A 12,407-nucleotide genomic window follows, 5' to 3' on the forward strand; every position below is an offset into this window, starting at 1 on the left:
TAGGGACAATTTGGACCAGCCAATCAACCTGACCTGCATGTTTTTGGAATGTCGGAGGAAACCCGAGTGCCCGGAGGAAACCCACGCAAGCACGGGGAGAACATGCTAACTACGCACAGGAAGGTTGGTAGCTGGATTTGAACCCATGACCTCAGAACTGTGCCGCACACGCGCTAACCACTGTGCCGCTGTGCTGCCTAGAAAAAATAAATGATTTTAAAAAATAGAAAGCACAAACTAATGTAGCCAGCTATTTGCATGTTGCCCTTTAGCACAGCAGACAGGAATAGGCACAGGTGAGAAGAGGTGCACCAAAACAACATTTTTAGGAATAAAACTCTTTACATATATATATATATATATATATATATATATATATATATATATATATATATATATATATATATATATATATATATATATATATTCAGAATATTTCTTATCAATTAAGGTAAATGTTTTACTTCTGTTCACGCTGCCAAATGTGTCCCAGCTTGTTATTAGGTTCAGGTGGTAATTTCTTCTTTACAAAGGCCCAGATAGGTTTAGATTTTCTTTTTGTGCCTTAATAAATGAAATAAACATTTTAAAACTGCATTTAGTATTTTATTAGGTTGTCTCTGTGTCATATCAAAATTGGTTTGTTGATCTGAAACCTTTGTGAGTGATCAATATGCAAACTGTATGTATTTTTAAAACACACTCTTCTATCTTCCCTTGAAAAGTAGTGAAAAAGTTGAAATTTGTTATGGTTCTAGGGGTTATTTATTATCTATTACTTTGAAAATGCTTGGTAGTTAAAGAGTTAAAGAGTGAACAAATGTGGGGGAGGTATTATTTTATAAACAACCTAAGCTTTTTTGTCAAAATTCTCCTGTGCCAAAAAACAAAACATGGATCAATTTTTGTAGGGATTGATACTTCCAAACATCACACGATTTTGGTGTCAAATTAACCCAAGTATAGGATCGGTCCAATTCAGTGACGTGTTGTGAGGTTCGTGTCTGGTGCGGCACAGTCGCATTTACAAATAAATTTACCTATATCATCATTTCCCTTCGGGGATGAACAAAGTATCTATCTATCTATCTATCTATCTATCTATCTATTTGATTGGCAGGAAAAGAAAGAAACACAGTATATTAATTAGCATAGAAAATTGTTTTTATTGTCTTACTTTAACTTATAAATTAAGTAAATGCGCTGCTCCTTTTGGATCACAGCATCAATTGATAGGTAATCATCTGTAGAGGACGACACTGCCACAAATATAATTAGCCCTAGCCGCAAACTGCTAGAACAAGGAAGAACTTCGAAAGACCCACAGTTGGTTGACAACACCATTCCTTTTTCCTAAAGTGCACACAAGATCAAGCACACCAGGGCCCCTCCATCTTCAGGAAGTGACCAGACTCTCTGGCTTTATAATAAATAGATAGATAGATAACTTTATTCATCCCCAAAGGGAAATTCACATTTCCAGCAGCATCCCTGAGCTGAGAACAATACAATAATAAAGCAAAAAGAATACAATATACAAACACCCAGTGTGACGTGCAAATGCCCACTGTAGCGGCTTATATAGAATATCTAAATAGTGCTACACAGGATACATATTGCAATAAAATTCGGTAATATGCAATGTAGGGGGTGTGGTTTAATGTGGGCTTTCACTCTGCCGGATAGAGTTAAAGAGCCTCCCCAACACGCTGTCGCATAGAAGAGGGCGCTTGCCACAACTGTATCATAGAATATTTTCAGGAGCTTTTTGCAGATTTTGAAGGAGGCCAGCCTTCTGAGGAAGTAAAGTCGGCTTTGCCCTTTCCTACATAGAGCTTCTGTGTTGGCAGTCCAGTCCAGTTTGTTGTCCAGCTGCACACCCAGGTATTTGTAGGTCTGGACAAATTCTACACATTCTCCTTTGATGGTTACAGGAACCGGGCTAGTTCTGGTTCTCCTGAAGTCCACCACCATCTACCTGGTCTTGGTGGTGTTCAGGTGCAGGTGGTTTGCGTCGCCCCATCGGACAAAGTCCTGAATCAATTTCCTGTACTCCTCCTTCTGCCCATTTCTGATACATACCACAATCGCAGTGTCGTCGGCAAACTTTTGCACATGGCAGGACTCAGAGTTGTACTTAAAGTCCGATGTATACAGAGTGAATAGGAACGGAGAGAGCACGGTCCCCTGCGGAGATCCTGTGCTGCTAACCACAGTATCCGATGTACAGCCCCCCTGTTTCACATACTGGGGTCTGCCTGTCAGGTAGTCAGTAATCCATTCTACAAGGTGTGAGCTAACTCCCATTTCTGTCAGTTTCCTACTCAGTAGCAGAGGCTGTATGGTATTGAAGGCACTGAAGAAGTCCAAAAATGTAATCCTCACAGCCCCCTTAGCCCTATCCAGGTGAGAGAGGGATCGGTGTAACATGTATACAATAGCACCCTCCACTCCCACCTTCTTCTGGTAAGCAAATTGCAGAGGGTTGATGGCGTGACGGACCTGTAGCCTCAGGTGGTGCAGCAGCAACCGCTCCACTGTTTTCATCACATGTGATGTCAAGGCGACCGGCCTGAAGTCGTTGAGTTCCTCAGGTCTTGATTTCTTTGGGACTGGGATGATGCAGGATGTTTTCCACAGCTGAGGGACCCTCCCCTGTTCAAGGCTCAGGTTGAAGATGCGCTGTAAAGGATCTCCCAGCTCAGACGCACAGGCTTTCAGCAGTCGGGGGGATACTCCATCTGGACCAGCTGCCTTGCTGGTTCGCAGCCTTCTCAGCTCTCCACACACCTGGGCTGCAGTTATTTTTAGTGGGGGGATGTCTTCCATGCTAGTGTCCAGAGGGGGAGGGGGAAGGACAGCTGCAGTACTTAGGGGTGAGGATGAGGCGGAGTGGTCAAACCTGTTGAAAAAGTTGTTCAACTGGTTGACTCGCCCCACATCTACATCCACAGACACACCCTGCTTGGTGCTGCAGCCAGTAATTGTTTTCATCCCTTCCCACACCTCCTTCATGTTGTTGTTCTGCAGCTTTTTCTCCAACTTCCTCCTGTACTGCTCCTTCCCTTTCCGGAGCTGGACTCTGAGCTCCTTCTGTACTCGTTTTAGCTACTGCTGATCACCATTTTTAAAGGCCCTCTTCTTTTGGTTCAGAAGGCACTTGATGTCGCTCGTGATCCAGGGCTTGTTGTTGGCATAGCAGCGTACAGTCTTTATAGGAACAACATTGTCCATGCAGAAGTTAATGTAGTCAGTAGTGCAGTTTGCCATCTCCTCAATGTCCCCACTGCTGGACCCTAGCAGGACATCCCAGTCCGTACGTCCAAAGCAGTCTCTCAGAGCCTGCTCTGCCTCAGTGGACCATTTTCTAAAAGAGCGTGTGGTTGTTGGTAGCCTCCTCACTTTTGGTTTGTACTGTGGTTTAAGCAGAATGAGGTTGTGGTCTCATTTTCCAAGGGCAGGCAGTGGTTTTGCACTGTATGCATTTTTGATGTTTGCATACGGAAGGTCAATAGTCCTATTTCCCCTGGTCTTGCAGTCCACATACTGGACAAAAGATAGGTATGTATGTTATCATGATTCATGCCAGATATTTATTTAGTTGGGTGTACAAATGAAATTCATCCTATTAGTCAATCAGTTAATTGGAGAACTTTATTTCGAAAAGCGTCAACAGGAAACGTGGAACAGTTACAGGACACGCCTCTGGTGATTGATGACCTCATGAGCATTTAAAAATCGCAGGCAGGAATGCCTGCTCCTTCTCTTTCTTTGCGCCTGCTTCCAGGACAGCGGCCCAGAAGAGGGCCCTGGCTGGCCATTGCCCCTTTGGACAAGGGGGACAAATCAGAACAAAGTCCAGGGCCTTAGCCCCTCAGCAAGGAAGCCTAATGCAATTCAACCATTAGGCTGGTATCGTCCGAGTTTCTTTCTCTCCCTCTCGATTGGCTGAAAGCAACAAGGAGTCTACAGTTCATGAGTGAGAAAGATTTCATTTTCAGTCATGCGGTGACCCTTTCCCCACGTGAGGCTTTTGTTTCAAATAAAACCCAAGAATAGAAGATAAAGAAAATATTCCACAACAAACGGTTTTTGGTGTTTTGAGGCACATGTTTCATGCTGACACGCTATGAAGTAACTCCTGATCCTTGAAATGAGTTAATTATCCTAAAATCAGACTTGTTGAGCAGTACTTTTAATCGCTACGGAAACCTCCACAGAACTTCTCTTGTCAACAATGTCCTTTGTTTGTTTTTATTTTCTTTGCTATGTGAATAAATAATAGTTTGTTTGGAATAAAACCATGTTGCATTATTTATTCGTGTCTATATTTTTTCCTTTGGATTGATCAATCATTATTCGTATCAGTAAATGGTAATGCTAAAATACAACATGTTTGGAGGACTGCTTCCTTTAGAATGAGATAACTGTATTTTCGGGTGAGGAATCTTGAGCACCATCTGCTGGTAACCACCAAATTCGATTCCAAATTTGATTCTAAATATAGATTAAAGTGAATCTCCCTACACCTCCATTTTTAAAAACCTCCATGCAACGAGAAAAAAAATACTGGATGGTTCGACTTGCTGTAGCTTGCTAATACTATCAATAACTATTGTCTCGGGCTCAAGTATGGACCATATTGGAATCCTTGGTCTCACTATTGCCCTCTGCCATGAGGCAAGAGAATTGCGACCCTCACTCTGCATCTGCTCAGCACAGTAATACATTACAACTTAATTTTCTTCATAATAATCAGAATTTAATGTGAAAATTCAGCGTTTTTAAGAAACATAATCTCAAAATTGTGAAGGTAAATGATAAAGAACTCTAACACAAAAAATATATATAGCTACTTAATATATTTTTAATTGTATATTTTCATGATGACAGGTGAGGCACTGTCTCCCCTGCCTCCCCTGACTGCATGCCACTGGTCTATTTGATTCAACTGTATTTAACACTGTATTCCATTGGTCTCTGATTCCTGCGTATAGTTAGAAATCCCTATTTGTGAGTGTGGGGTGTTCATTTAAGTGAAGTTGAAGCCAAGAGAACATTTTGAACTTTATTATGTTTTATTCCAATGTGCCAAGTTGGCACGCACACGTGTGGCAACAAGACAAGCTGGTGTGCACAAATACTTGAGGAACTAATCACAGAGCTTCGAATAATGTCATAGGTAGCGTCAATTGAAACCTGACCCTCCATGCAATAACACAAAAAAAAACAACAACATATTAAGGTGCAGCAGTGGCCAAGTGGTTAGGATTTAGATCAGGCTTCCCCAATCCTGCCAGGTTTTCATATACTATTAATAGTCTAATAGAAAAGCTCATTAGAAGCTCGATAACATTCATGACCTTTAGTTGTAGATGTGTTCGAGAGCTGGGACATCTAAAAGCTGCAAGACTCCTGCCTTTGAGGACAGGGATTAACAAAACCTGCTGACAAGAGGTGACATGGATGATTAATTCAGTCCTTGTCTTTTCAAAGGCTGAGGAGGGGTGGACATAATCCAAACTGATTTTTTTGCGCGCTGTTTTAAAAAACAAGTGTTTTTGGTTTTGTGTTTATTTTAAATAATTGGGTCTATCACTAGAAATTATACCTCTGCCAAAAATTTCAGCAAAGGTCTACCTCTTAGATACGACTCAAAGACCATATGATATTATATTGTTCTTAAGAAATGATTGTACTTCTAAAGGGAATTTACATACCATTTGGTTCTGGGTATTGATTTGCATCATTTGTAATAATAGTTAACAATAATTCTGTCATCAAAATGCTTTTTTATGGTATTGTGGATGACAATAAAGATAAGCCTGCATTACATAACACCAACTCCTTGCTCTTCTGTCCTCTCCCATTTTCTGTCTACTTTCTCATATTCTTAACAACCTGGCGAAGCAGTACATGGTTTAGGGCAGCTCGCCGGCGTCGGGTGCTGTGTCGCATGTTGGGATTGGCCGTACCGCGAAGCCGCTGCTCTTCCGGTTCTTCGTCATCCAGCCTCTTCACCCTGAGCAGAGGTTCGTTGTCAGATGGTGGCAGGTCATCATCACTGAGTGAACGGCGACTTCTTCTGCGAGGCGTTTCTGCGGGGAACATGACAGGCAAATCCCGTCGTGCTCGACGGTTGGATGGGGTGTAGTCGTCACGGCTGATGATTGGCAGGATCCTAGCAAGAAAACGTCTGAAGAAAGGGTGAGGGGTGATGAAAAAGTCAGTCATCTGTCATTTGCATCGCCAACTATGCTCTCACCTCATATCATCATCACCAACGTCGTCATAATCATCGCCTCGGATGCGCTGTCTTTCCTTTGCCGACTGTGTTCTACTTGCTTGTGGCTCCACCCTGCAAAGGTTGTTACTTTCAAAATCTTATAAAACGCTTTTTACAGAGTAGCATTCTGTAATAACGACTGATTTTGAAGCTGATTCTAAAAAACTGTTCTCTGTTAAGCTTCTGTAGATCCTCTGTAAAAACTCCTCATCAATTTTGTGAATATTCTTCAGAAACACTATCTTGCCAGTAAAATGTTTTATTCCAGTCTGTAAAGACTTTTCAACAAGTGCATAGAGTCTTTGGAAACTCATACTGGTCTCTAAGGATTGCTCTACAAGATTGAAAATAATGATTTATAGCCCTAAAAGACTCACAATGTAAACTAATTTATCAGGAGCCGGGAAACTTCAACAACAAACTCAAAGAAATCTGTGCAGATACTCCTCATCAAATCTAGTATCTTAAGATGATCTTTGGTTCACGGTTCGCAGATCCCTTAACCACTTGGGTTATTTTTGGGGGGGTAAAGGTGTGCTCTCCCGCATGAAACAGATGATCTACAAATATTTAGAAGTCCAACTACTCTGTTGTGACTCTTCATGTGTAGAGATTCTTCAAGTAGACTGCAGTAATGCTTTGAAAGAACGCAAAATAAGTCAGTTTTTAGAAGATGAACGAAAACACCCAGGCATGCACAAAAAGAACATGCAAAGTGCAGGCGACCCTGAATTTCAAGACTGTGAGGCAAATGACCCAACTACAATACTCTAATGCTTCCAATATTTGTGTACTTGCTTTAATATTGTCAATTATTTTTTGAGACCTTCCTTTCACCTGTCAAGCATTGCTTGAAGTAACTGCGGCGTAATGGAGGTCCACCAAGTTGCTGGGGACCTCCCCATGCTGACATCCCAGCCTTGCTTCCTCCCCTGGTAGTTCTCTTCTTTCAGCGGCAAATCATCCATGTCATCCATACTGGCAGCTTCGGCCTTGGCGAGGAGGTGGAGCAAAGTTGCCAAAGAGGCTTTAAGTAAGAGACACAATGAAATATTCTTAAAGCATTCCCAAAAATGGAATCAAAGCAAACATGTAATGTATGTAATCTTAGCAACCAGTGATTTTCTATCATTCCTACAGGATATTAATAACGCTTAACCTAAACAAACTTCAGAATAAAAACGAAATCATTATTCCAAAGCAGGGGTGGACAGGCTTATAGAAATTGGAACAGGTGCCAATAAACTCTCAAATCTAATATGTCGGCAATGCACGAGGAAAAAATATAATGTTAGCCTATACCAATGTTCTCTTATCGTATCTCAATTTTGGGGCATTTTTTCCCTTATTGTAAACATTCCAATCATTAAAAAAAAAAAGCGACAAAAAAAATTGAGATAAGTATTTTAGAATAGTAGGGGCAACTACCATTTTCATGAAAAGTCCCTGTTTTTTTTTTTGATTAATCAAATAAGTTGCAAAGTAAATAGAATGTATAGACCAAACATTTAGAGGTTTAGGAATAAAGATTTTTATTTGAAAAAAAATAAATAATTTTATCCATCAAACTTTGGTTTTGTCAAATAATGTAAATTTCTAAGCAACCCCCAAGCGTTTATTAAAGTGTTTCTTTGACCTCTTTTCATACACTTCCACATGGGCACCATTAGTTACACGGAGAAAATTAAGACGGGTACTCTGTTTTATGCCATTTTATCATGAATTTAGGCAATCTGGAGAGGTAAGATCAGGCCTAAAAAAGTCCAGCCCGACCCGACCTGTACCTGCAGCCCGAGCCCGACCAGTTAACTGGATTTGAGGGACCAAACCCAAAGGAGGAGGTGGGGGGATTTTTACTGACTCTACCCGAATTTTGTGCCAGGCTCGGACTTAAGAATTTACCTATAGGCGTCAGTAATACATTGCTTTAGGTAAAAAAATGTCCCATATATCTTGGTTCATCATTTGGCTCGAGTGCCAGTAAGCGTTGCCCTTTTTTAAACGAACAATCGCAAGTTCTTGTGGGTCTTGTGCAGTGTTGAACACAGTAGCTGTAACTGTGTGGCAGCAGTGCAGATGGACTTTTTGGGATAGTGAAAAAAAGGTTGTCTTACATGATTGATTTTTATTGGTGGTCCACTCCTTCCTCTATTTAATATTGTGCCCATTCCCATAAATGTCTTTTGCCATGCACAAATTGACAAAGTATGGACCTTTTCTATACTTATTACTTTCAGTTTGCTGAGTCTACCTATCTGATTTTGTTTCAATAAACTATAAACCACAAAAAGGATCCCTGAAACACACAAATGCAGTGTGATAAATTTAGTATTATAGGTTTCTAAACAGTCCAAGTTAGGGCAAAGTAATACAACATATTATGTCCCCTTTTAGGCACAACATTTGAGAATGTAAATTGGACCAATATAAACGCGCTTGTGCCAACTCAGATATTTGTTTGCATGACATTTGATAAATACCTTAAAAGAAAGTAAATAGGTGACAAAAACATTTTTGGGTGCGTAAAAAAAGTAGCCAACAATTTCAATGTTGTTGAGAACAGTACACATTTATGTCTCTTTAAAAAATATTTTTAATGAGGTTGAAAACTTGGCTGACCGGATTAAAAATCTGTGGCATGCGAGTCATATTTTGACCACCTCTGTTCAAGATCTTTGCCTCTTTTTTCCATTACTCTACTTTGGTAACATCAGACTTAAACGTTTAGTTTTGTGGATAAGATATCTGAATGAAATTTTTATCTAACCTGCCCGAAGCTCCTTATCCTCATGTTCCCGCCTCTGTCCCCTCTCCACTAATCGCTGAAGGGCTTGCTCCAAGCTGGGCCTGTTGGAGCCAATTGACCGGTAATATGCCGGAATGGCCATCATCTCATTTCGGTCCTCATCATAGTCCAACAAATTTGGATACCCAACTCGTCCACGAGCTGCGAGTGCAAACTGACAAAGGACATTATTACCATTAGTTGATATCAATGTACCAGTTCATTGTCTGACAATACTTTCAGGGCCCGGCCAAAGGAAAGCATTAAACATGTTTGTACTTTTTTCTAAAATAATGATAACGGTAATAATGTAGAGATATTTACTGACTGAGTACAGAAATCCCCCTGCGACAGAAACTTTGCCTCTTAATAAAATTAACAACATTGATAATATGAGCGTAGATCCACTGTGTAGTCATGTGGAACAGTTAGATGTGGGAGGAAAGTGGTATGCTTAAGGGCAGAGAGAGAACATGCAAGCTCCACACAAGGAGGCTGGTAGCTAGAGTTGAACCCAAGACCTCTGAAGTGTGAAGCAGATGAGCTATTAGCAACACAATGTGGTCGCTACTGTAACGTTTAACGCAAAACACCACGTCGAGCCGCGTGCTAAATAATTAAAAATGCAAACTCACTAAATGAACCATCCCTGTGAAAAGCTTGTTGGCGTTATGTGGACTCTGTCATGTTCTCGATTTTGGGATCCATGCATCCTCCAACTCCATTTTCAAAGGTTTTTCCATGTTCGCAAGATTGTTTAGCATTACAAAGTTGACCATTCTCCATTGCTTCAAGTGCAAAAAGTTTGTTCTATTCATCCTTCAATTTATCTTTGGCAAGCTGGAATTTTTGTTTCCAACGTGACAGTTTCACCGTTTGACCGTCAACTTAACCCGCCTGTGCGAACCACACTGATTTTAATTCAAATAGACCACCTCAAAGCCTAAGAACAAGTCTAGTCTGAAATGTAACAGTGTCAGTAAAACAACAATAGATAAAAAAAACCTATTTTTCTTTATTTTTCGGCTCAGTATCAAACTACTGTCAGATTACTAAATTAGGTCACTGAGTATGTTGTCACCATAACATGAGCGTTCCAGCTACATTAAGTTTAATATTTGATCATCACAGGAATACTTTAATAATCATATTATTTATTTAAGTTGTTATACAAGCACTTATGTTCGTCAACATATTTGAGTGAAGTATTTTCTTGCTGTATCCTTTCGTATCAGTACTTTCTTAGCAATGGTCTTCTACCTTTGTCTTATCATACAACGTTTAAATCCTGCTGTGTGCAGTTTTAGTAAAAGTCTCTTGTTCTTTGAGATAGTTGCTTTTGCCGTGAAGTGCGAAATCCCAGAGGTGCCTGTTAGAGATTCATGTTCATTTTGAAAATATACACCCCTTTATTTTACGCTAAAAACTGTGGTCAACAATGTTTGATGCCCTTTTGACTGTGAGAACTGTCTCCTGATCAGACCGGCCCAGAATACTCTGTTTTATCTATATTTTGAAACTTTGTAATAAAAATCCTCAACTGCAATGCTTCTCTCAGCTTTATTTTTCTAAAGTCCAAATACTCGGTCCGTTCCCGGAAAAGAACACACGGCGAGATATCAGAATGCCATTTCACCTTCACTACCCAGGGCCTGATACTGGTCCGTGGCCTGGTGGTTGTCAACCGTTGTCGACATTATGATACAGACCTCACTACTTGTCTCCTACAAATGTGCTTTGCACTTGTATGTTGTGCTGTCTCTATTTAAGTTGATGCTTTATTTTAAATCTTTTTTCTCATCATCATTTGTAATCCCCTTTTTCACTCATGCAAACTCTCACACACTTATGCAAATTATTTTCCAGAAGACCGTAATCCCTTGTTGTCACGGGTAACTGCCTCTTGTCACTATGGTGACGAGGAGATGAAATGTAATATTCGTCAGCAGAGACACACAGACGCGCACACACGCATGCGTGGCTTCCACAGAATAGCTATGGAAAATAACAAACTGTAAGCAGCAATCGTAGCTTTTCTCCGTTACGCTTGGTCAGAAAGAAGATGTGATGGTGCTTACCTGAGCAACGCGGAGCAGCACAGCGCCAAGCACAAGGAGGCCGAGCGACGCCATTCTGACCGCACGAAAAGCCAACAACAAGGAGGAGAAATGATAGCCTGGGGGAGGGATGAGAGGGAGCAAAAGAGAGACTAGGAAGAGGGAGAGTGAAGTGGAGAGAGAGAGAGAGAGAGAGAGAGAGAGAGAGAGAGAAGGGGCCAGTTGATAGAGCAACAGAACGATAAACAGGGGTGAAATAAAGAGTGTGTGAAATCCAGGAAACATTTTCACGTACAGTCTTTGGGAATTAAAGTCTCTACTCAAGAATTGTCTCTTTGTTTATTAAGGACAGGGGTCGGGCACTCTGACTCAAAGAACCATGAAAGCAAAATACTTACATTTTTTGGGGGGGAGAGCCACAGTTTATATTCTTTTATTTATTTATTTATTTATTATTATTTTTGATGGACAAAATAATTAAGCATAACAGACAGTTGTACATGGTTTTGTTTTTCTACCCATTGCAAAGAATAGATGATAAAAACTTGTGATATTCAATATTTGCATTTACACAATATACTCAATATTCATAAAGCATCTACCTCCCGAACATACGAGGCTCATCTCTCATCTCATCTCATCAGCCGTACCGCTTATCCTCATTAGGGTCGCGGGGGGGCTGGAGCCCATCCCAGCCATCTCCGGGCAGTGGGCAGGGGACACCCTGAACTGGTTGCCAGCCAATCGCAGGGCACACAGGGACAGACAACTCATTCGCTCATTCACACCTAGGGACAATTTGGACCGGCCAATCCACCTGAAATGCATGTTTTTGGAATGTGGGAGGAAACCGGAGTGCCCGGAGGAAACCCACGCAAGCACGGGGAGAACATACAAACTCCGCACAGGAAGTCTGGAGCTGGATTTGAACCCACGACAGGTTCCCATGACATGAACTGTGCCGCACAAGCGCTAACCACTGCGCCGCCGTGCTGCACCATACGAGGCTCTGAAATACCAAAACTTAAAAAACAAAAGCAAATAGAAAAAAAATCAGAGACATATTTGTTTATCGGAACGTTAAGTGGTTAAGGTACCGTATATTATCAGAAAATACTTTATTCGTAGTGTCTTTCTTTGGAAATATCTCATGTTTTAAAGTGGGCACATGCGGCTTATAGTCAGGTGCGGCTTATGTATGTTTTTTCCTTTAGAAATGTAATGGGTGTAGCCTATAATTAGGTGCGCTCTATAGTCCAGAATTTACAGTAGTCACCTT

General features: G+C 40.9%; 1 protein-coding gene across 1 annotated transcript; it reads right to left on the reverse strand.

Annotated features, from left to right (window-relative positions):
- Nucleotides 1-5,055: 5,055 nt before the first annotated feature.
- On the reverse strand, nucleotides 5,056-11,311 carry pcsk1nl (proprotein convertase subtilisin/kexin type 1 inhibitor, like). The gene is made up of 5 exons (XM_088331126.1): nucleotides 11,150-11,311; nucleotides 9,054-9,246; nucleotides 7,124-7,313; nucleotides 6,266-6,358; nucleotides 5,056-6,196 (listed from the first exon to the last, which is right to left on the reverse strand). The coding sequence occupies exons 1-5, from the start codon at nucleotides 11,201-11,203 to the stop codon at nucleotides 5,878-5,880; spliced, it is 849 nt and encodes a 282-aa protein (XP_088187252.1). The 5' UTR covers nucleotides 11,204-11,311; the 3' UTR covers nucleotides 5,056-5,877.
- Nucleotides 11,312-12,407: the final 1,096 nt, after the last annotated feature.

This window comes from Urocampus carinirostris, chromosome 3, assembly GCF_059441175.1.
Source record: "Urocampus carinirostris isolate Australia breed hairy pipefish chromosome 3, RoL_Ucar_1.0, whole genome shotgun sequence".
NCBI lineage: Eukaryota > Metazoa > Chordata > Actinopteri > Syngnathiformes > Syngnathidae > Urocampus > Urocampus carinirostris.